This window comes from Sceloporus undulatus, chromosome 6 (genome assembly GCF_019175285.1).
Source record: "Sceloporus undulatus isolate JIND9_A2432 ecotype Alabama chromosome 6, SceUnd_v1.1, whole genome shotgun sequence".
Classification (NCBI taxonomy): Eukaryota; Metazoa; Chordata; class Lepidosauria; order Squamata; family Phrynosomatidae; genus Sceloporus; species Sceloporus undulatus.
In genome coordinates, this window is record NC_056527.1 from 91,961,540 (window position 1) to 91,986,943 (window position 25,404).

A 25,404-nucleotide genomic window follows, 5' to 3' on the forward strand; every position below is an offset into this window, starting at 1 on the left:
CGGCCCTTCCATTGTACATGGGTAATGTTGCCATTTTACCAGAAAACCTGCAAAATCCCAGATTGATGGGATTAAAACATGTCCCAGCTGACTGGGCCAATTGAAGCAGTAAATCTGTAAATCCTGGATTTCTCCTTTGTGAGTAGGTACAATGTGGTAGTGGCGATGAAGATGGAAATCACACAAGAAAATTGGCACTGGCAGGTGCCTCATCTTGCCCTACAGGCTGTGGTTGCTAGTGCACAGGTACAGCATTCCCACCATACTCTTCCATTCTGATAGGAATTCTCTACTTAGGGAGAGGACTTTTTAATTAGATCAAATTGTCAAGAGGGACTTCCTATTGACTACTCAGGACCTATTCCCAAATTTGTATACTGAAGCACCAATTAATCCCTTAAGAAATAATGCAGAGACAGGATTCTTCAATTAAGGTCTGGTTTTATTAAAAGGGGGAAACACACACACACACACACACACACACACACAAGACTCAATGGAAATAAAGGTGTGAAGGATGGGAAAAGGTTGCAGGCATCACTAGAGTGACACTTATACCAGTAGTCTTCTCCGGGAATCCAATGCAGATGAAGGGTAGAATGGGGAACTGAGGCACAGCCAGAGGGACATGGGGAGGGGGCAGGCCAGACCTAGAGTCCAGTGTGGCATGAAGCCAAGCTGCAATCTGAAAGTAGCACATGTGAGGGGGCAAAGCCCAGGGTTCTTATAGACAAAATCTTGCCTCTGGCGATATGCTTAATGGCTTGGCTGGAGCTTAGACAAAGGTGTTTGATGGCCCTTGCTTTATTGAGCCACGGTGCGAGATGGCATTACCATTTCAGTTGGGGCTGACAAAAACAAGACAAGACAACCAGTTCTATAGGTGGGTTGTTGCTTTGATCACCGGCCCATCAAAGTTGAGACCATTGGTATTGTCTCAGACTTGGAGGTGATGGTTCTCCTATTTGCAACTCTCAAACCTTCCTGTGGTGTTGTTTTTCAGGGTCCTGTGAGAATGGGGGGTCATGGGGGGCCAGGCTACCTACCTGACCTCTTTGGTTACCAATAATGGTGGACCCACCTGATAGATCAGCTTGAGATCATGTAGGAACTCCACACATACTCCAAAATTTCCATCTTCACTAACAATTCCCAGGACCCTTCCTATGACAGGCTCAGAAGGAAGGAAAGGAGGCAACCAGAGATGGCTTGCGTTGTGTGGTAGTTGTGTCAGCGGCTTGAGACTAGGGCTCGGCAGCAAGGTGGAACTTCACTTCTAAACACCCTCAAGAGAGTCTTTACTCTCTGGGGCTGTTTGGAAGCTTCCTTCTCTTCACACCAGCTAGGGGAGAAAAGAAGAAAAAAGAGCACTTAGCTTGATACTGGTACTGAGGTTGAAACATAATGGCAGAAAAAGTGCAATGATTAACGTGTTGAATTTGCATAATCAGAATGCAAAGTAATTAATACTATGCCTTATTATAATTTGCATAATATGCAAATTAGATGCCCAGATATGAGAAACTTGAATATGGCAACTCTATACATGGGCCTAGTTGCATGCCCTGTGGAATTACTGCAACCTCTTGAATTTTGAACTAAGGATTAGTGCCTAGAGTTTGTTCTTTTTTCCCATTCCTTTCTAACTCCTTTTCCTTTTGTGTCATATACAGTATTTTATACTGTAAGTCTAAGGATAGGGGTTATCTTGGTTCTGATCTTTTCCACTGAAGAGATAGCTAAAATGCTTAAAATAGACAAAGAAGGAATAAACAATAATAAAACCTGAGCCGGGATTTGAAATCAAGTCTTACTGGTTTTACATTACCTTACCTTCTAAAATGCCATAGTGATTCCATGAGCTCAGATGAAGTGAAAACCCTTTCTTTTAGCACCCCTTGTCTTTTTTTTTGGGGGGGGGGGGCAGGCAGAGGGAAGGTCTCCCTCCAAAATGTAATGATAGTGTTTAATAAAGAGGTTCTCCTCAGATTTTTGACAGCTGAACAAATAATTGAAAAATTGAGTTGTTTGGCATATACATGTTTAAATGTCTGTTCCTGAGAACCCTACTGGCCAGGGTTCTCTACAATATGTATGCTTGTTGAATGTATGCATACACACACACGCACGTGCACATGCACACACACACATAGGAAAATGACTACAGCTTTTCCAGTTGCAAACTTAGCAGGGAAACAGGCAGGCAAGAAGAGGTGGATTGAAGCCTCCCTTCTGATGATGGATTAGGGCTGTGGCAACCATACGCTGTAGCTCCAATCTGCCTTGAACTCATCCAAAAAAGGAGCAGATAAGATCCACTCCTTTTTTGCCAGGGAATCCTGCCGCGGCCACATGGTGGCTTCATGATGCTCTGGCGGTGTGCAGCATATAAATGCTGTACCGCTGGAGTGTCATGAAAATGCCTATGTCTGGGCAGCTGCCTGACGTCTGGGCAGCTTCAGGGCTGCTTCATGATATGTGGCATCTAAACGCCGCACTCCGAAGCTGCCCAGACAACAAAGGCTTAAAAGGACCGTCTGTTCAAGCCCTAAGTTTGGACAATATATATGTAATTAGTGTTGGAAATTAATTTCCCAGGGTGTTAGGTCTTGTTTGGGGGGAAAAATATTAAAGCTAAAACTATTAGGAATTAGCCTTCTTTAGCAAAGTAGTAGATAAGCATGCCCCAGTCTGATGTTGCTTCCCTGAGAACTGAAATTGATTCAAAATAAACAAAGCAGGCAGTTTCAGGATACATACTTAGAAAAAAGTTATTAATGGCTTTTACATTTACATATGTATGTGGAGAGTTTACATCCTAAATAGCTAATGAAAAGATTTGGTAGAAGAAAGAATTTCAGCCTTTAACTCACAATTTTACTGACTAGAAGCTAAGGAGCAGAAGAGATCTGAAATAGGAGTAGAAGCAAGAGGAATGAGACTGAGATGGGGGGAATCTTTATAATGACCAATAATCCTAGCAATTTTCCAGAATCACATGGATTACATAGATGATCAATGAGTGTTTATGACCATGCATTTCAAAGGAAAGAAAGAACAAATGGAGAGGAGAAGGAAAAAAAAATGAGAAAGATTTTACATGCAGGAAAATTCTGTCCTGTGTAAACCCCAATATATCTTAACAGCAAGAGAGAATGCTGGAATTTTCCATCAGTTAACAGGGAAGATGCACGTTGCATTACTGAAAGAACCAATGTAAGTATGTGGGATTGCCTTTGGTAGTCACATTTTTTTTTTTGCTTTGGAGAACTGATTGTATTATGCAAACTAGTGTTTTCTGCTAGGTGCTAGGCAGCTCTCCCATGCTCATCAAATGAATAAATACATATTACAAAAGGCATTCTGAGTCTCCTGTGCACTCTCATCCCAAAGGAAACTAAAGGATTTTTCCAAAGCTCACAGCTAATGCTTCAGAGTCAAATGGACGGATGCACATTTCATCTGTTGTGGAAACCTAACGGCAGTCTGAAAGTCAAAGGCACGTACTGGATTACTGGTAGCCTCCAGGGCAATTCATTCCATTCCCCTTGTGTGAAGCTCTTGGGAAAATATGGTATGATCAGGCCTCGTGTTCATTTTGTGTCTCCCCAGCTGCTAATCTTTGCTTCTTTTGAGTTCTGTGCTTTTTTTGCATTTGCCGCTTCAGCTGCCTTCAAAGAAAGGAATTGACCAAGAATTCACTGGCAAATAGATCCCATTTTTATAGATTTCACACTAAGTAGATACCACTGACTTCGCACACCTCTGTGAGCAATATGAAATCTGATAGGCTTCTGTGGCTTTTTAGTTCAGGTTCTGATTGATGGAACTGTGCTGAAAATAGTGTGAGATCTCATACTTGTTTGTCAGTATGAAATATTTTCCAAATATGGGAAGTTCATGAAGCTATGGGGTAGTGTATGTGTGCATTTGTGTTTGACAGAAATTTTACAATCTCATTGAGGATGAAAGAACATCGCTTTTCAACACCAGCAGCCATATGGGGAATAGTTCCTTCCTTGGAAAGTGGAAAATGGTGTTTGCAAATGTCCAGGTAGAGAAGGAATTTTAAGGTACAGTAATAGAAGCTGCACAATGTTGTGCTAATCTCAACGAACAAGGGGTGTCTTATCTCATATGGGGCAACTTGACTGAATATTCAGTATAATTTAGATAAGGAAGGACCCAGTATGAAAAGGGTCACTTGAACAGCCTCCCGTGGAAGCTAAGAAAGACTTGGAATTTTATATATGAAGAAATTCTCATTATTTGCTAATGCAGCAAGCCTAGATAAACATTATTGCATTTTAAATTATTGGACTAGCTTTTTAGAATCTTCTTTGTTTTCCTGGAAGTTTGCAACTTTCCCTCTTTGGCCTTATCTCAAATTAGTGCTTATGTGTACTGGAAAGATTTTATTGCTCTGTACGCAAATTTTGCATTGACTTAAATGGGTGCTTGTGTATGCTGTTTGGATGTGACTTGCCTTCAGTGATGTTTTAACTACCTTCAGAGGTCTTTCTCTTGGGATGTACATGCTCACATTCTCTGTACTTGTGGGGACATTTCTGTTGCATATTGCTTACTTTAGTGATGGTTTTAAGCAAAAAATTCAAACCAGCCAGATAAATGCAATCCTGTGCATATCTTAAAACCCTCCCAAGCTGTCCTGCAAGGATTTTCTGGAATCTGTTCCCTGCCTGCCTTCTACAATCTTTGCATACCATCCAACTGCTGTGCTTTGTCAGGGACAGTCCAAATTAATCCTCTGCCATCCTACTTTTTTCAGATATTTTTAAAAATGTCCCAGTTTCTCTTTTTTCTTCCCACTTTCCCCCTTTGTCTTCAGTTTATTTTCATTACTTCAAACTCAGTTCAAACTGAGTCAGCCGGGGTGGGCAGAGAGAAAGGAAGGAAGGAATCTTGCCCTTCCATGTAAGCTGAGGCAAAAGCAAACTGCTGCATCCTCTCCTGGCTTCTGCTCCTGCCCCCCTCAATAACTTTTGCCATCTTGACCACACTCTGAAGTTGTTTGGCTGCTCCTGTACTGGGTTTCATCTGTGAAAGGTTGGAGGGTATGCTTTTGCCTCTATATGAGCAACTCGGAGGAAGAGAGCAAACTTTGCCAAAGGACAGCCAGTTGGTGACTACTTAGAGGCTGTCTTTAAAGGAGGATTACGTCAGATTAATCCAGATCACTAACTCAGCTTCAAGAATTTTATTTATTTGCCAAGTGTCTGTGTCTCACAGTTAGTTTCACTCTGCTATTGGCTGTATCAAATTTCTTTGTCTTTCCTTACCCCTTGCCCTTGGAAACATGAAGTCCTGGATGATACCTGGAATCATTCCATCAACAAAGTTCACTGGTAGGCGTCTAGAGGAACAAGTGATTTCTTGGCGTTTTCTTCAAAGGGATATTATCCTTCCATGCAGCCAGCTCTTTAGTTGCCTTGAAAACATTCCAGGCTATTATCTTAGCAAAATGTGACCGAACTTGGTGTGAAGGAGGGATGACTGGGGATCCCACGGAAGCTGCTGAGCATTTTTCAGTGTCTGTATTGCACTTGGTAGTGGCCTTACTGAGGAACCATATCTTTGGAAAGAAGCTGAAGAGCTCCAGCTTGTGAGATTCATCCTTTTGGACTGGATATGAAAAGCCATACACACACCAAATGCAGGTTTTGGCTGGGTTTTCCTTCTTTGATATTAATTTTGTTAGGAGTCTTGGACAGGTGCTCAGTCTCAGGATGGAGGTGCATTTAGGCTGTGGCTGTTATGATTCCTTAGGTCATTGCAGATATTGTAAACTGCTGCTAAGACATCTGTTCTGTCTTGGGATGCTGAATTGCTTTGTGGATAAGCTGCCATCTGAAGTGACATTTTAATTTTGTTTTGCTTTTTCATTGCAATGTATACTGATTGACATTGGAAATAATGGCAGCATGGGACCGCTGAATAATACTAATTTCAGAGGCAAAATCTTAGTACTCATATTCAGTATAAGCAGGAATATCATTTTATGTATTTGATTGGCCAGGGTTAAAAAAATAATGAGCACAAGCATCTGAGTTGCACAGACTACTCTTCAATGTTCGGAAGTGGGGGGGGGGGAGAGAACACAATTTTGTATACAAAGCAGGACCAGATCCTTTAAGAGCAGGAGAAAATTTCAGGGAGAATTTCAGGGAGAAACTCTGCATGGAAAGTAGAATAGGGAAGAGTGTGCACAGTTTGTATGTATGGTCTCAGCTTTCCACAAGCTGAGAACCTTTGTTGCAGGATCTGTGGAATTAGAGGGAGGGTCGATCAATTTTTTCCAGTCCAGTGCTCTCCATCTGTGCTGAACTATATCTCCCATTGTCTCCAACCTATATGACCACTTGGAGGAAGCTACAGTATTTTGGGATAGGCTTAGGCAGATGATTGGATAAAACAAGTGCTTTTGATTTAGTTATAATCCTAAAGCCATTCAAGATGTCTGAGGTTTTTGCTCATGTAACCTTTGCCCCCAGGGAAACAATTCTGGCAAGCTAGAAACTATTATAGTTTTTTGTGGGTTTTTCGGGCTATGTGGCCATGTTCTAGCAGTTTCTTTCTGAGTTTCGCTAGTATCTGTGGCTGGCATCTTCAGAGAATGCCGGCCATGAAAGCCTTCGACTTTACATTAGAAACTATTATCTTTTCTGTTGCTCTGGAGATGGAGCTCTCCAACTTTTAACTTCCTAAAAAGGCCTCCACTAAAAAAGCATGAGAGTTGTTTTCTTCCTGCATGTTCAATTTATACATCTGTACAGATGTGGACAGATTTCAATCTGCCTCAGTTCAACACATGGGATAGAACCTGTACTAACCATATATGGAGTTTATCACACTGGGAAGGAAGGATGGGAGCAAAGTGGGATGTTTCCTTCAATATTGTGCGATTTAGCAAAGATTATCACACAATGTTGCACGATGTTGCAAATATCCCGTGAATAAAAAGGAATTATAATGCCACTTTTTATTCATGGGGAAATCCTGTGACTAAAAAGCAGTGCTATAACTCCTTTTTATTTACGAGATAATCCCGGGATATTTGCGACGTTGCGTGACATCATGTGATAATCTTTGCCAAATCATGCAGTATTGACGGGAGCATCCCGCTTTGCTCCCATCTTTTTTCCCAGTGTGATAAACTTCTCTTGGATCAAGATTGTGACCAAAAACACTGGTTTTCTTGATAACTGCTTTGTTTCACAGACTGTTCTGATTCTCTGGCTTTTAGCAAGCATTTTAAACAAACAACAGGGAGGGTGTACTTGAGCAGGGTGAATTCAAGCTAAGGCGAGCTCAAGTACTAGTTTTGAATTTATTGCCACTTGTTCCATGGCATAGCTCCTGAGCTTTCAAATGCTATGTATGGTACAGACAGAGTTTGAAAGCACTTGAAGCTTTCACCATACATTACATCTCTGTGCCAGAAATATTCTTATCCATAAAGCAAGGATGGGAAATTGCAATGGGTTGGGAGCCAGTTCTCATCCTATTTTTAGCCTAGTAAAAGTAAAATCTTTAGGAGCCGGGGACCACAAGAAAAGCTTTGGGAGGCTGCATGGAATCCCAGGGCTGCACTTGCCCACCTTTGCCCTAAAGTCACAGGAGTTGTGCCAGAGAAAATATGGCTACACTAAGAGTCATCCTTAAATTAGTGCAGTCTGCTTTGTGTCTCCCATCCTGAAAACCAGAACCATCCCCTGCAAATGTCTGCATGTGATGCATATGAGGACTGATACCTTCAATTTTAGAAATTAAAATTTAAATATTAAATGGGATTGGAGGAAGACTGTAACTAGAAAAAAAGTCAGTGTAAAGGAGCGATACTTGTGGCAGAATTTTTGTGCACCACAAGAAATGTGGACTCCTTATTCTTTGACTAGTTTGTACAACCCTCTTCACTTCTCTCTACAAGCCAATTTTGATGCCTCGAGCTACAAAATATTACACATGGCAGACTTGGCAAGCATAATGTCAGTTGACACAGTGGCACAGAGATGTAGGAGTAAAGAAGAGGGAGACAAGCACATGGGGAAGCAGGATCAGAAAAGCTATCTTATCTAACCAGGCAGATAAAATGAAGTTATTTCTCAGCAGGCACAATAAAAACTATTGTTGTATGGGGTTGGAGAATTGCTTAATTGTTTCAGGGTATTTTCTTCTCCCTTTCTGTGTCCTGAGAAGCAGCAACTTACTCTGTTCCTTTCTTCTGTGCTTTGTTTTTCATAAACATATTCCAATGTAGGGGAGAGAGGATCAGTTTAATTTCTCAGGAGGTAAATAAGCCCCACCAAAAAGTCTGGGGTCAGAAATCTGTCTAGAAGTTACTTCTTCTGATGTTGAAGATCTAATCCCTAATGCCAGGTATAATCAGATGGACCTCTTTTGGTTACTGAGGCTTGTTCTGCACAGAACACAAACTAAGCTGGTAGAATTCTGAATTGTACCACATTAGAGTGCAAGTGTTGTTATTTTGATTGTATCTCCACCTAAAAGTTCACTGTTTGTCGCAAATCTGTACACAAAGCGTAAGCATGTGAAGAATCTCATCAATATGTGCATTTCCAATGAAAAAAGAGTGTTTTGACAATGAAGACATCCCACCAAGGAAGAGGAGAACAGGTGCAAGATTCTTCACACTTGCAACTTAACTGAGTAAAATTCATCTATGCATAAAACTCATTTCTGAATTTAAAAACCTTGTATTTTACATAAAACACACGTATTACTTTGCAAACATATTGGAGTTTTGCACAGGACCACTTAGAAATCTCAGGCAGAGAGTTCTAATGCCTCAACAAACTACCAAATCCAGAATTCGATATGATGGGGCCATGATAAATTGGAATCACAGTGCTGTTATTGGGTGGTGCGAAAGAGCTCATAGATGTCATCACAAAAATACAACATAGTATTCTTCTATGTTTTCTTCTGTGCAAAACCCATTTTTTTATGCATAAATAATTCTATTTTGCACAAAATATATATTTTCTGCCCAGAAACATTTTTTTTTCTGCACAGGAAACTTCCATACAAAATGTCTTAAATATGGATAGTACTTGAAATTTGTGCTTCTTGTTTTTGTTGTTGTGTGTCTTTAAGTAATTTCCAACTTATGGCTACCCTATCACAGGGTACAAGCCAGAAAGATAATTTGTGTCCCAGTTAATGAGAAGTCAGGATTAGGAAATGGAAGATTAATGGAATAGCCTAGAGTGGGCCCTTCACATTTTCTGGGGTTAGGGCACAAGACCTCCATGAATGTGGAAAAACTGCAAATAAAGAAAAACACTTTTTTTTTAATGTGAGAGAACACCTCCTTTAACATTAATATATTTTAAACACTAAGTTTTGGATTTGTTGTTAACCGCCCTCGAATCAAACTCAACCCATGGCCACCCTGGGGATGAGGCATCTCCAAGATTCCCTGTCCTCCACTGCTCTGCTTAGTTCTTGCAAAGTCGTACCCATGACCTCTTTAATAGAGTCCATCCATCTAGCATGCAACCTTTCTCTCTTTCTGCTTCCCTCCACCTTTCCTAGCATTATTGTTTTTTCCAGTGGGTCATGCTTTCTCATGATGTGTCTGAAGTACAACAGCCTCAACCCAGTCATCCTGGCTTCCACAGAGATTTCTGGGTTGATCTGCTCTAGGTCACATTTGTTTGTCTCCCACAGAATCCTTAGCGCTCTTCTCCAGAATAACACCTCAAATGAATTAATTTTCTTCCTTTCTTCTTTCTTAACTATCCAGCTCTCATATCCACACATAGTATTAAGGAATACAATAATTTGTATGATTCTAACCTTTGTGCTCAGTTGTATAATAATAATAATAATAATAATAATAATAATAATTTGTTTTATTTATATACCGCTATTCCAAAGATCATAGCGGTGATACCATTGCATTTTAGGATCTTTTCTAGTTCCTAGACAGTTTGGATGTGCATACTAAAAATTATTTTTGATTCAGTTTCATATAAATTTTTTACAAAATATAAATATAAATGGTATAAAAATCTTGAATATTGGCAATCTAAATCATGATTCCGCAATAGTAATACTGTTTTACTACATACCAGTCCTGGGTAGGTGGCAACCATTAGATATGACTGTGTGTCCCATCTGGGGATAAAAAAGGGGAGAGGGTGTTTGAGAGAATTCTTTGTAGCTTTTAAAGCTTAAAATAATCAGCATGTGCGACGGCATCTGTGAACCAAGTGCAAGGATAAAGTTGATCTAGGCTGCATCTGAAAATGATTGTTATGCTTAACATCTTCGTTTCAGTCTCTAGGGAGTTAAAAGTAGAGTGTGCTTTGTTCATTTCTTTTGGGTTGTATAGAGGGGAAAACTAGATAATCTTCAGCTTTTGTGCACAACTGTTGATTTACAGATTCATAGACTGAGAAGTAATTGACAAAGGAGTAGCTGACATCAGAGCTAACACCTGTCCATTTCCAGATTTGCAATTTGGGAATGGATGGGGAAGGTGCAACATGCAACACCCAGCAGAATGAGTGGAAGCTGCAGAACAGAATCTGTGGTAGTCTCGTAGCTAAGCAAATGCAAATTACATTAAGCTGCTTCTTTCAAGCCTAGACATAAACAGAGTCACACTGGAGGAATTTCATTTTGAATTCTGTTGCTTGATTTTGAGCAGTAAATTTCCATAGAAAATCCAGTTGCCATTTTGGATTCTAGTGTATTTAGATTGCCCATCACTTAATTCAATATTGCAATTTTCTGCATCTCATTAAAGAGACTGGATCAGTTGCATGCATGCTTTGATAGGAACTGTATTGCATCATGAGTTCTATCATTTTACGGTTTCATAGTTTTTAGCTTTAGTACTATATTTCTGTGCTTCTATGGATTAATTGTAAGAATTAAAATGGTTTAGTAGTGTAGAGCTCAGATGCTGGAAAAGTTTTGAGGTCCCACTTAGTGATACTAATTTGCAATTGTGCCAGTAATTAAATGTGCAAAGTTAATAGTACCACAGGATACAGAAAGCATAATTCAAACATTTTAGCTATTACAGAAGTGAAGATTTCACAAGGTTACATAATGTCTTTTTCTTGAACATCTGTCAAGTTTCTTTTGTAGAACCTGTCCTACTCATACCCTCCAACATTTCACAGATGTAAACAGGACACATGTGGCCAAGCAACATCAAAGTGTGGTCAAGATGGCAAAAGTTAAATGGGGAAGAACACACTAGCTAGGAGAGGCCGCAGCAGTTTGCTTTTGCCTGAGTTTACTGCAAAGGGCAAGATTCTGCTTCCCCATCTCTTCTCCCCCCTGCTGAATTAATTGTATACAAATGATTTTTGTATTCTGAACTCAATTTGCAGCAAATGAAGTAAACTAAGGAGAAAGGGGGAAAGTTGAAGGAGAAGGGAGAAACTGGGACATTTTAAAAGCAGCTGAAAATGGGGAATCACCAAGGTTTAACTGGGACTGTTCCTGCCAAACCAGGTGTATGCCTATTACTAGTCTAATCAGAAAGTACTTATCGGAGAGATTATGGTACTGTCTCCCATACAAGCATTCAGGTACTTTCTATTTGTTCATCTGAACAGGTTTGGCAGCAAAGATCTGCTGCAAAATAACATAGTCAAAGCATGCTATTATGAACCTAAGTCTTGTTGTGGACAAAGGTGCATTTAAGGGTGGGATTTCCCTTAAATGCATTATTATACAGATGGAAAGGGTCTGATATCTTCCCTCACAATCTGCCAATAGTTGTATGGATTACTTTGCTAATTTAGGCTTTAATCCTATAGTTGGTCCCAACTAGACTAGAGCTATTGAATCTTATGAATTTCTATGTAAGTTCCATTAAGGGTTGACTTAATAATAATACATTATTATTTATTCAGTGTGCTTATACTAGTTGGAACTAATAATAGGACTGAAACCTGATTATGGGGGAAGGGACAGACATTTTCAAATCAAAATCAAAACCAATGGTTAGGTAGTTCTGTAAGGCTTCATGTTCTCATTATAAAACACCAGCAACTGGTGTTGAATTTAAGGACCATGAGAATATGACAAATGAAATATAGAAGGCATGGTGGATAGCTTTGTTGTTCTTTTTTGGTCTATCTGAAAATGACCTCTTCTAATCTGGAAACGCTGTATCCTTCTGTTCACTGGGAAACTTCTGAACTCAAGGGCAAACTCCTTCTTTTCTGTTGGAGCTCTTTTTCCCCTCATTTGTAGATATTGGGGACATTTCCCCCCTTTACTGAAGGCAGAAGACTACTAACATAATGGTGTGGCAGGGATTGAAGCACTTTGTTCTTCTCGAGGGTCATGCTCCCCCCCCCCTTTTCTCTATATATGTTTCTGTACATCCATATTAGAAATGAGTATTCACAGCATTGCTTTGTAACATTATGAAATCATCTCCCTTGAGTAGTTCTGAACCTTTAAAATGTTTTATTGCATTTTTAAGCCAACGGATGAAAAGAGAAATTAATAAACTGGTGCACAGTAGCATGACTCTCTGGACTTTTCTTTTACCAATAACCATTAATAACTATCTTCCTCAATTTTGGGCCTTTCAGATATTTTGGAAGATAACTGCTGTAATCCCTGACGATTAGGTATCTGGGGTGGCACTGATGGAACCTGTAGTTCAAGCCTGGAGAATGCTAAATTGAGGAAGGCCTTCTTATTTTCCTTATGAATTTTCCAGAAGCATCTGATCAGCCATTTTGCAAATAGGATACTAGACTAGATGGATCAGTGGTATGATCCAGAAGAACAACAGTTAGGTTTCTCTAAAGATGCCAGCCACAGATGCAGGTGAAACATCAGGAATAAATTCTTCCAGAACACAGCCACTTAGCCCAAAAAACCCACAAAAAATTAATAATTAGCTTGTTATGATTTGTCATTTCTTTTTACACAGCTATATTCTATCATAAATTAAAAGGAAGAGCTGAATTCAATTGAATAGACCACTGAAATAAATGGAACTCAAATTAGTAATGTCACGGTTTAAGTTCTGTTCATTTAGTGGATTTACTCAAATTATGTCCACAAAAGTGGCTTTTGGATTTATTTATTTTTAAAGGCAAATTAACTCATTCAAAGTTAAGTGGCTTGGGAATGTTGTAGTGAATTGTATCGATTAGCTAGAAGTGCAGGATTTAATATTTTTGTTGCTGAACATTTTGGACATGATTCATCTAAATGCCCCACTCTTTTAGGTCCCATTGGTTTATCTGAGAAATACGCACGCACATGCTTAAATCTCACACTGAATGCAGTGGGTATCAAAAGTCCTTTGTGTTGGTTGGCTTGCGCTCTACGTGCTTATCTTTTCAGTTTTTAAAACAACTCCCGACTTTTTTTTTGAAGAACTAAGTATTCAGATAGTCACAGTTAGAAAAACAAAGCATCTGATTTGCATAATGTAGTATTCATTTGCATAATAAAACCATTTAGTGTAATTTTTCTTGGAAAATAAATTGGACATCTTTTGCTGAGGATGCTGTCAGCTAGGGAGCCCCCTCCCTCAAGATCCTCACGATCCAAATTCCCCAATGTGCTCCTTTTCTTCTTTCTTCAGACACACTGTAGCTTTCAAACCCACCAGGTAGTGTCAAGGAGGTGCACATGCATTCCTGTGCAGAGCACGCAGCAGGTGTAAACAGCCACAGGCTTTCCTTTCAGAGTTCTTGGCATCTTTTCGAGACATCAGGTAACACAGTTGAAGCCAAAAGGTTCTCTTGGGTGAGATGTGTTTCATGAATATAAGAGTAGATTATTAGCAGTGGTATTTGTTCAACTCTCGTAGCGCTCATCCCTTGATATGCCTGTGCCACAAAATAATTCATGAAATGTAAGAAAATGCAAGGAAATTCAGTGTGCAAACTTGAGTAGGCAAGCTTTTCGGTTTCGTGGGATCTTTCATCAGGCAGAATGGAAAGGGAGTAGACCTCTCAGGTTTAATCAAAAAGAGAGAGCAAGTGACAGTGACAGAAAATATTTGCATGGCAAATAATGGATTTACATGGTAAATAAAGAGCCAGACAGACAGACAGATATATGACTGATACTAGCTTTTTTCAAAATCTATGGTTGCAGCAAACAGAATATTTGCATGTTTAAAACGTATTTTATACGAGTTGGAACTAGGAGTCAAAGAGGCTTGGAAGGTATTCTTCTGTTGTTTGCTCCCAAATCATATATAGTGCAGGGTGGGGTAAGAAACCATTTTCATTACATTCTTCTGGCATGGAAAAACCTTCTTTATGTTTGCAAAGTACACTGCAAATATCTTCTGCTCTTTTGGCACAATTTGTTATTGTATCAGTGCAATTGTATTGTATCAGTGGAAGATACTGAATATACTAAAGTATAAGGTTAGAACTTTTAGTCAAAAATTGACCCAACAAGAGTCGGTGTGAGTATTGTCTGTGCTGGGAGAACCTATAAGAAGCATCAACCTCCTCTACTCTCTACACCATGGTGCCACTTCTGGCCTTTTTGAATGCCTAGGTGGGAAAATATCAGTGGTGGCAGCACTTCCCCTCAATGGAGTGCTGAAAGAGTGGAGAGGATCAGTGCTCCTTGGTTCTCCCACGATGGACTAAGATCTTGCCTTTCACCACTCTACTCAGAGAAGGGGATGGTTGCTTTTTAGATAAGTGTTCATTTTTTGATATGTGCACATTTTCTTAGCCCTTCCTGCAGTTGTTTACCTCCCTCCCCACATCACACATCCATCATTTACTGCAGTACCCTCCTCATCCACCCAGCCTTTTAGGTGAGCACAGTTATGCCTGCTGGGATTTTTGTAAGTTCTTTGGCATTTTCCTTTGCTTCGCCCTTACCATCCTTTCTTACATGCCCCTACATTTTACCCTTGACTTATTCACAGGTCATATTAAAATCTATAATTTTGGCCCCCAAACCAGGCATTGATATAAGGTCAACTTATACACAAGTATATATGGTAGTAATTATTTTTAAATACTGGATATACACATGTATAAATCTAGAAATTTAGGTCAAAAAATTGACCCTGAAAAACAAAATTGACCTATCCACAGGTCAATGTAAATACTGTGTATTAACTGTTATTTAAAAGAAGGAACCACCCCCTGGTGAAAAGCAAGAGTATACTCTGTCCTGGAAGCACTGACCCCTTCTATTCTCTCATCCATCCAGCCTTAAGAATAAGCACAAAGAGATATGTCTGTTGGAATTTTGAAAATTATTTGACATTGTTTTGCTTTGCTTTATCCTTTAGATCCTTTGCTATATGCCCCTATGTTTTACCCCCAACTTATCCATGGGTCATAGCAAAATCCCTAATTTTAGCCCCAAAACTTACCCTCGACTTATACATGAGATTGTCTTATAGACAAGTTTATATGGTACAGTGGCCCCTTTCTGGATCCATTCTGGATCCCCCTCACCACATAAGGGAAATCCCACATATGCTGGAGCCCCATTAAAAATAATGGGGTTTGTGCCTGCGGCGTGGTGCGCATGCCATGGGTGCACACCCCATTACTTCTTCCAGGGTGCACCATGGCTTTTTTTTGGTGCAGCTTTCAGTGTATGCTGCGTATATTGCACCCATGTATGACGCAGGCGCACTGTACTTCACAGTTTACAATTATTTGAAGAACACAGAAACAAAGAATGTTGTCTTTATTTTTTACTATGCAAGCTTTCATGGACTTCTGCCATTCTGTCAGATGTGTCTGGTTCATTATGCATCTGATGAAGTCAAATAGTAGCTCGTGTAAAATAAAGCTTGTTCTTTTTTGTGATGCCACAAAACTCTTCATAATTCTTATGCAAGCAATCTCAGCTAATCCCTCCCACAGGAACAGCATTAACTCACTCCTTTTAAACTGATCTGAAGCTCTGTCCTTTCTCAGTCATGATATTTCCATCTTTCCACTCCCATCTCTGCTTATAAATTCTGATTTCCCCCCATTTCCCCATTATTTTGGGCTCTTTCTCCATCTTTATAGGAACCTTACTGATCCTGAAGTTTTTCAAAAGATGAACCTGGTAAATCAAAGCAAACTACTCTACAGCTCAAGTTCTTTCCAAGTTACCATCATAACACTTTGTAAAGCACTTGGTTAATTGGCTTACAAAGGAACCAGCTATGCTGCAAAGTTCACTGCAAAGTACCACCTGAAATGTGCTTTAAATCCAGCTCAGGTTTGTTGCAAAGTGCTTTCTTTTGATCTGCCAAGCTCTGCTCTTAATAAGCCTTGTTGAAATCAAGCTGATAGATCAAAGGAGAACTTTTTACCGGGCAGCAGCCATTTTGCAAATAAATCAAGTTAGAATTCTGTGATCAAATGTTCAGCAAAATAACCTTGTAAGAGAAACGTAGCGCAAAATTTGCAAGGAAAATAAAAGACATAAATCTACTTTTAAGACTTAAAGCATGAAAACGAGAAGTATACCACAAAGCTTTCAACTTAATTTAGGAATATGATCTGAATGAGTGAAAATATTAACTGTATGCAGATACAGGATGGCTCACTTGGCTCTCACCCACATTAGAATAAAAGCATATGGACCTCAGTGCTATGAAGCAGAACCCAAATCTCCTAAATCTCTTTTTGAATTTTCAAAAGTTGACAAGTACTGTGTGGAGAATGCCCTTACGGGATTCTGAGCTCCTTGTCTGTCTACTTTACTAGTATGGATATTCCATATAAATGTAGGGGGTCCTATAATTTAAAGAATCTCATTGCAATATCATGAAGAACTTGGGGACAATCTTCAGTTTGCCTATGAAACCAGTGCATCTTGCAAAGCTTGGAAAAGTTACCTTTCTGAAGTACAGCTTCCAGAATCCCCCAGCTAGCATCCTATAGAATTCTGGGAGTTATAATGCAAAAAAAGTAACTTCTACAAACTCTATTATATCAATTTACGCCCCCCCCCTTAGCACCATACCTTTTTTGCCTGACCTGTTTTCTCCATCACCAGAAGCAACACTTACTGAATTAAGCAAATTTAATACAGTAAAGCTTTTTGATTTTGCTTTTAGAATTCAAACAGTAAGGACAAAAAGTAATGCAGAACCCTGGAGTTCAAACCCTCTGACAACTGGGAAGCCTGCTCTATTGATCTTTTCCTATAGTCTCCTAGATTTCTCCAGAATGTACATTTTAAAATTTATTTCCTCAGACCTAATAGATGCAAACATTTTAGAACAGAAATTTGGCTTTTCCCCCAAACATCTACCTTTGGCTTTATAGATTTGTCTGTCATGGCTTCCTCCAAAGAACCTAGGGAATTTAGTAAGGGTTCCCATAATTTGCTAAGAATTCAAAGCTTTCTCTCTCATAGTACAATGCCATTTTCCCCTGTGGCAATGGAGTGACTGTTAAACTGGATTAGTCTTGTTGCATAGTTAAGCTCTCATTTTCAAAAGGCTGACTTGTTCCCAATATTTTGTGTGTGTGTGTGTACAGTGTGATGCATTTGTGAGATGTAATGCAAATATAGCCTTTGAAAACTTTTGCCTGTTTTATTTTGTGACCTAATAGGAGCCATGTTTCTGAGGCAAGATCTCAGTGGTAGCTGATGGTCTCTTAGAAGTTATTCTCACTTGATACTCCATTCATTTGATCCAACTCTTATCACCCAAGACTTCCTCTGGCTTAGAGGAAGTATTTTCAACAACACCATTATTCTTATAATGTTTAATTGATCCTGTGATGGGGGAAAAACTTACATACTTGTGACAGCAAGCATGGCAAGATGCATAAGAGGGAAAGGGAGCAAATTAAGGAAATTATTATTTAATTCAGGAAACTGGGTACATTGATTTAAATGAGTAAAGGATGCTTTTTAACTTAAAGTTAATTAAAAGACATAGCTGTTAGTCTGGAAAGTCAGTATGCAAAGGGATCTTGCAGCACCTTTGAGACTAACTGAAAGACAGAAGGTGGTAGCATGACCTTTCATAGACTTCAGTGTACTTCCTCAGATGCATTTGGTGGAGTCAAAAGCTCCAGAAGAGACCTGTCTCTGTGTGAAAATGTTCATAGGAATGCAAAACTGTGTGGAGATGAGGTGATATTTTAAGTTCATTTTTAATGATGGTTGTTGAGGGACATGGCAAGGATGTTGCTTGAAGCCAAGGTTAGTAGATAAGCATATGAATGAGAATTGGGATGTAGCATGGGAGCCTAAAAGAAGATGTGATGTACTGGCCAAGAGAGTCCCCATGAGACAACGTGGGGCTTTCCACACCACCAAATGCATTTGAGAAAGTAGGCCCAAGTCTATGAAAGCTCGTGCTGCTACTGACTTCTGCCTTTCAGTTAGTCTCATAGGTGCTGCAAGATCTCTGTGCACATTAAAGTTAATTAATTATTTTTATTCAACAAGTGTCAAACTTAGAGATGTCTTGGTTTGGAAGAAATAACTGATTTTGCATTCTGTTGTTGTTGAAGAAGAAGAAGAAGCCTGAGCAGGAAATGTGGCAACCTCACCTAGAAAGGAAGGCTGGATGTGGGTCTGATGGATCAGCTGATAAGAGATCCTCCCCAAATGGTCCCGTAGATGCTATACAGTTTATACAGTGGGCCCCTGTTATGTGCTGGAGTTTGATTCCAGGACCTGCCATGGATACCAAAATCCGTAGGTGCTCAAGTCCCATTAAATACTATGGCATAGTAAAATAGTGCCCATTGGCAACATGAAGATTTGACATTTATACTTTTAAAAAATATATTTAAAGACTGGATTCAAGCTGTGGATACTTGTATCTGTGGATACGGAGGGCCAACTGTAGATGCTTACTGCAGCCTTTGGGATTGCCACAAAAAAGCAGTTTCCACACTGCTGAGGCAACATGAGAAGGAACTTCATCAGGAACCCCAAAGGTGTCTTCTGACACTGAAAAAAAATTCTAGGCCTGAGCCTTAATTTATGTTGAATTCTAGCATAAATTAAACCCTACTCTCCTCTGAAGTCCCATCTGATAAAACTGAACAATGTCACTTCTCAGAAAGATTAACCTTCGCGGATTTGAGAAAGTACTGCAAGTCAGCTACCCAGACATTCTGACATGCATGTGCTCCAAACCGCTTAGCAACCAAGTAGAAAGCGTAGCAACAACAGCTATTTGGCTGAAAAAAATCCCATACCATTGTCAAAATATAGCTGTATCAGCTTTCCTAGCTCCCCTTTTTGGTCAAGTCATTTGTGTTCTGCTATATGTGTGTGTATTTGTGTGTGTGAACTAAGCTATTGAGCGAAGAGCAGGAAAACAGATTGCTCATCTGATGTAGCCTGACAAAGCCTGACAAAGCTTTGTCTACAATTCGAAAACAGCTGCTGAGAGATCATCTTGAAGATGGCTTGACGATGGGAGATGAAATGCCTGTAGGAAATGCATAAATTGAAATATCTGGATTTTTTTTTCCTTAGGAGGAGGATATAGATACGGTTTCGGCTCATTTTTTCAAGGGATTCAGAGATGACAAATGTAGGTTCATTCTAGATGTAGTCTTAGGTCCAAAACACACTGCAGAAATAATCCAATTTAGAGATTGCTTTAACTGCCTTGGCTCAATGCTAGGGAATCCTGGGAATTGTAGTTCATCGTGGCACCAGAGCTCTCGGACAGAGAAGGCCAAATGTCTCACAAAACTACAGTTCCCAGAATTCCCTAGCTTTGAACCAGGGCAGTTAAAGTGGTGTCAAACTGGATTATTTCTATCGTCTGTTTTCGATTTCTGTTGGAATAGACTTGGGGGGGGCGGCGGCAAAAGGACACTTGAGTTAGTAATGCATAATTTAAGTCCCACCAATTTCAGTTGGCCAACTCTTGATTTTAGTGGGAAAGACATCAAGGTATAAACTCAGTTTAAAAAGCAGAGCTGCTTGAATCTTCTGAAACTGCAACTAAATGTTACACCATGGCATTTTTTATCCTGTGTTACCAAATATGGCCCTACAATGAGGTAAGATGTGGTTACCACTTTAGGAGATAGATTTTGGGCACCTTTGAAGCAATAAAGTGGGAGATAGTTGTATAATAGTCCACTGGTAAAGTCTGAAGTAAACCAGATATTTGTGAAAGAGATTTTTGGTTGTGCCTTGTATTATTCTGTGAGGGATATATGCTTTTTGGATTTTCCACTTTAGGCACTGTCAGCTGAAACCTCAGACCTTCAAAAGTATTTTGACCCACTCAACTATATACTAGGGTTGTCTGGATGAACTGGCTTCATTCTATCTCTTTCATGCAAGTATGAACACAAACATACATGGTGGAACTCACTTGAGCATACATTCTCAAGGCACCTTAAATGTGTAGTCTAATCATCTGGGGAGTTAAGTGGGACAGTGACAAAATAACAAAAAATTGACAATCATTTAAGTTGGGGAACTGGCTTATCTAAACTAGGCCTTGGGCCAGGCAAAAAGATGGGACCCAAATTATCAACATCTTTTAGTATGCAGATCTTACTTCCAGTATCTAAGCACCATTTCAAGAGGAATCCCATACAGAAGCTACTTTGTGATAATATCATGGGGAAGGGGGCAAAGCAATTTTAGGAATCCAAGTGGTTGGAATTGGGATCACTGGAGGCCTGGGCTGCATCTGTACTGCAGAAATTATCCAGTTTGACACCACCTTAACTGCCATGGCTCAGTGGTGTGGAATTCTGGGCAATATAGTTTGTTGTAGCACCAGAGCTCTCTGACAGAGAAGGCAAAATGTCTCACAAAACTACAGATCCCAGAATTCCATAGCTGTAAGCCATTGTAGATAAAGCGGTATCAAACTGGATTAGTTCAGCAGTGTGACTGCAGCCCTGGATTCAGTCCCAGGACCTGGGTTTCCTCAGCCCTTAACCAGAGGAGGTGAAGCTATGTAATCTAGGACCCTATCTGCATGGGCCAAATAGAATGGCCTCCCTCCATCCTCTCAGCAGGGAGTCCATACTTCACAATACCCAATCCAGACACATTCAGTGCCAAACCCAATGTATAAACATCTTTAAAAGGAGTAAAAAAAGTCACTAGCTCTCCATTTCGATATGGGGCAGCTATATTAAAATGTTCCCAATTGTGCGACTTGACACATCTACCGCTGTGGTGCATCACTTCACTCTGAGGTCAGAATGAGGTGCCCAGCCATGTGATGGATGCTGGGCACCTCATTCTGACCTTATAGCAAAGTGACCTATGGTGGCAGCACAGCAAGGCACTCATACAAATAGTCACCTAGTGTCAAAACCGAGGACCCCAGGTAATGAACAGGGGAGTTCAGGGCAGCTCTGGGGCTAATATACTTCAGGCTGCTCCTGGAGTATCCTGGCTCATGCAGACCCCACCAAAGCTTCTGTAATATTTTTCATCTGATGCTAAAACCAACAAGATTCCAATTCCATAATAAACTGATGAAGGAGTTTCATTCCTTTCAGCCACCTACAACAAGCTGTTCCCTGAAGGCTGGAGAATTTTGAAGCTCTGTGTTGCCAACAACTTTAAGAGAGAGAGGGGAAAATTACAACCAATTTTATGGTAAATTATTTATGGAGAGAACATTTTCTGTGCCACCCCACAGGACTAATTAAATTCTCCAATTAATGCCTCATTTAAATGATGATTGTGGCTGTTATCATTTCAGCATTGATTTCTCTCCTCATCTTCATTTCTTTCGTCTTTTAAAACCCACTCTCCCCCATATCCTACCTCCCCAACTTGCCCACCTCAGGAGTTGATTGTTCTCAACTCAGAATTGTCAACATGAATGATCCTCTGTTGGGTGTGTCTCTTTGTGGGTCCATGTGTGTTTTCAAAAGATAAAATGGAGTTACCAAAGCATTTTCTTTTCTGAGCACGAAATGAATTTCATGCCAACACAATTTGTGGGATGTATGCGAGAGCATGAAATGTTTGTGTGTCTGTTCATAGACTGCTGGTTTAGCACAGCAAGAGATTGGGATTACAATCAGACCTGTATGATGATGGCATCATAGATCAGACCAGAATGATGATGGCATCATTCAAAAAGGTTACAAAAGTTCCATGAGGTACTTGTGTTAAGAAGTTACAGCTACTTTGAACTCATGGGCAGTGGTAAAGTCCTACAGTTAGAGCTACCAGAGTGAAAACTAGAAAGGGATCCTGTATCTTTAATGGTTGTGTAAAAGAAAGAATTTCACAGAATCCCAGAGTTGGAAAAGACCACAAGGGCCATCTAGTCCAACCCCCTGCCATGCGGGAACACAGAATCAGAGCACCCCTGACATGGCCATCTAGCCTCTGTTTAAAAACCTCCAAAGAAGGAGATTCTACTACACTCCAAGGGAGTGTGTTCTGGTGGAATCTCTTTTCCTGTAGTTTGAATCCATTGCTCTGGGTCCTATTCTTTGGAGCAGCAGAAAACAAGCTCACTCCATCCTCAATATGACATCCCTTCAAATATTTAAAAAGGGCTATCATATCACCTTTTAAGCTTCCCTTCTCCAGGCTAAACACCCAGCTCCCTAAGTCTCTCCTCATAGGGCATGGTTTCCCGACCCTTTGCCATTCCATTTTGTTGCTATCCTCTGAACATGCTCCAGCTTATCAACATTCAGCCATATTCAGCAGGTGTTGCTTCTTCCCTGGTTGGTTGACAAGCAACATCTGCTGATATTTCTTCTTCTATATCACCATTAAAGATACAGAGCTCTCCAGTTTTCACGCTGGTAACTTTAACTAACAGTCCAAGGGCACTCTCCAGTTTTCACTCTGGCAACTTTACCTTTGGTATACAGTAGGCCCTCTACATTCTTTGGGATTAGGGGTGCAGGACTCCTGTGAAAGTGAAAAAAAACACAAATGAAAAAAACACGTTGTTTTTTTTACTCAAGAGGACACCTCTCTAGGAACTCTAGGTCCCCCAATGCAAGTCTGCAGTCAACATCTGCCAAAAGTTGCTCATAGAACTGTGATGGACAAATGCCTAGAGAAGTTTACTCTCTAAGAATCTCTAGGTCCCTCAGCACAACTTCTGGTGGACATTAACCATAAACTCAGGACTTAGAGATTCTTAGAGAGCATATTAATCAAAACCATGAATAATCATATCCACAAAAGTCAAAGCTGCAAATGCAGAAGGCCAATTGTACATCTGATCTAAAAGTTGATAGTAGAGACATTTCCATTTCTTGGCATGTAGAAACTGCAGCCATGATATTAAAGATGATACCCTTTCACGAGTTGTACCTTTCATACCATACAGGATATATTTTTTAAAAATCAGCATAGTGTTTGGGAAAACTGCTTCTTCGTGTTTGGAGAACTGAGCTCAATTTGAGCAGGAACTCATCAGTCCAATGTTTTGTGCATTGCCCATTTTATCACAAATTATTTGGGATCCACTGTCTTCTGTGGCTCTTCCTCTCTCCATTGCATTTGTTAGCTCTCTGAGTCACTGTGTGAGCAGCAGATAATGCAGCATTTATAAATAAGGAAATTGAGGAAATTCCCACAGAGTGTTTTCAGTGCTAGAAAGCTCCAAAACACAAAGAATTACAAGGGAAAAACAGGATTACCTCTGCAACTGAATATATGTGCTATTTTTTCATTCATTCCAAACCCTCTCGCATACACATTTTGGATCGCTTCAGGATAGGCTTGTATTCTTTTCTGTTTTCTGAAATTATGTTCTGTGAAATTCTTCACTGATCACTCACTTCAATCTTCTTAAATGTATTGGTAGAGGAGATGAAGCCATTTGTGCAACCTCCTCTTTCTTAAATGGGGAGAAAGGCATTCCCTGTCCCTCAAGTGTTTCAGCTGGACAGCATAATGATAGCATGAGACATAGCATGAAGAATTTTTATTCCTAATATCATTTGACAGTGTCCATGGTATGACACTGTATGAAAAGCAGCAGCATACCTTGCAGCATTTCAAAGGTGAAAACGAGGACACATGTGGTAAAGCAACATTAGAGTGTGGTCAAGCTAGAAAACATTATTAATGTAGAAGAGCGCACAAGCTGGGGAGACTGCAACAACTTGCTTTTGGCTGAGTCTACTGGAAAGGCAAGATTCTGCCCCCTCCTCTTCCCTAAACTGAGTTAATGGGGTGCAAATGACTTTTGCATTTCAGACTCAGATTGCAGCAATTGAAGTGAGCTGAGGGAAAAGAGGGAAAATGGGAGAAGGAGACAGAAACTGGGACATTTTAAAAGCAGCTGAAAAAGTGGGATGTCAGATGATTAACTGGGACTGTCCGTACAAAATCAGAACAGTTGGAGAGTATATGGCATTGATATTATATGCAGTTTACAAGTGGGGGACTCAGACTCAGGATGTTTCTAGATGAGGCTTTTACAGTGCACTCACCCTTCTTCAGTCACAGAATTTTGCAATTTTGTAATCTCCTATTACTGGAAGAAGAAAAAACCCTCTTAAGGGAGAAAAGACGGACTAGCTGCACAATACCTTTTGACTGCAAGCACTAGGAAATCCCCTCTAGAATATCTAAAGAGGCTGTGACTTGCTGAAGACTACTCATAAACGTCTTGTTTGGATTAGTCTTTGACTTCCCCTTTGAATATTTTTCTTTCGATGTAGCAGCACATCAAAAGGCCCATTTCACACATTACATCAAGGCAATTTTGGGGAAACTTAACACAGGAAACAGCCAAGCATATACCTGTATGATACAAATGTTTAAACGTTGTATGATACAAGTGTTTTCAAACATGTTTATCATAGTCACATTTTACTTTTTTAGGAGGAGAATTAAAATATGAGGTGCACCTTGTGTGGACGTTATAGGAGATAATCTATTGTTTACCTCAAACATGCAGCTACTGCTAAAAAAATAGCAAGCATGTATTTCACTCTCTCCCCTCCTCTGAAATGTTTTTACAAAGCTTGTAAAAGTAACTTTTTTGACTGTAGCTGCCAGAATTCTGGCCATGGTTACAAAGGTGTCAGTGGGAGCTGAGATATGAAGTAATTTTTCATAGAATCATAGAGTTGGAAGAGACCACAAGGGCCATCCAGTCCAACCCTCTACCATGCAGGAATCCTCCATCAAAGTATCCCCGACAGATGGCCATCCAGCCTCTGTTTAAAGACCTCCAAAGAAGGAGACTCCACACTCCGAGGGAGTTTCTTCCACTGTAAAACAGCCCTTACTGTCAGGAAGTTCCTCCTAATGTTGAGGTGGGATTTCTTTTCCTGTAGCTTGCATCCATTGTTCTGGGTCCTAGTCTCTGGAGCAGCAGAAAACAAGCTTGTTCCCTCCTCAATATGACATCCTTTCAAGTATTTAAACAAGGCTATCATATCACCTCTTACCCTTCTCTTCTCCAGGCTAAACATCCCCAGCTCCCTAAGT

General features: G+C 40.0%; 1 protein-coding gene across 12 annotated transcripts in view; it reads left to right on the forward strand.

Annotated features, from left to right (window-relative positions):
- The window catches only part of SRCIN1 (SRC kinase signaling inhibitor 1), a 323,749-nt gene that overhangs the window by 220,457 nt on the left and 77,888 nt on the right, over positions 1-25,404 (forward strand). Inside the window, exon 1 of one of the 12 annotated variants that reach the window (XM_042474128.1) lies at positions 5,591-5,678. The exons of the other annotated variants lie outside the window; for them this stretch is intronic. Within the exon in view, the coding sequence (XP_042330062.1) occupies positions 5,673-5,678 (6 nt within the window). The 5' untranslated portion in view covers positions 5,591-5,672. Of the gene's footprint in view, positions 1-5,590; positions 5,679-25,404 lie in introns of those variants that run through there. 12 annotated transcript variants of the gene reach the window in all.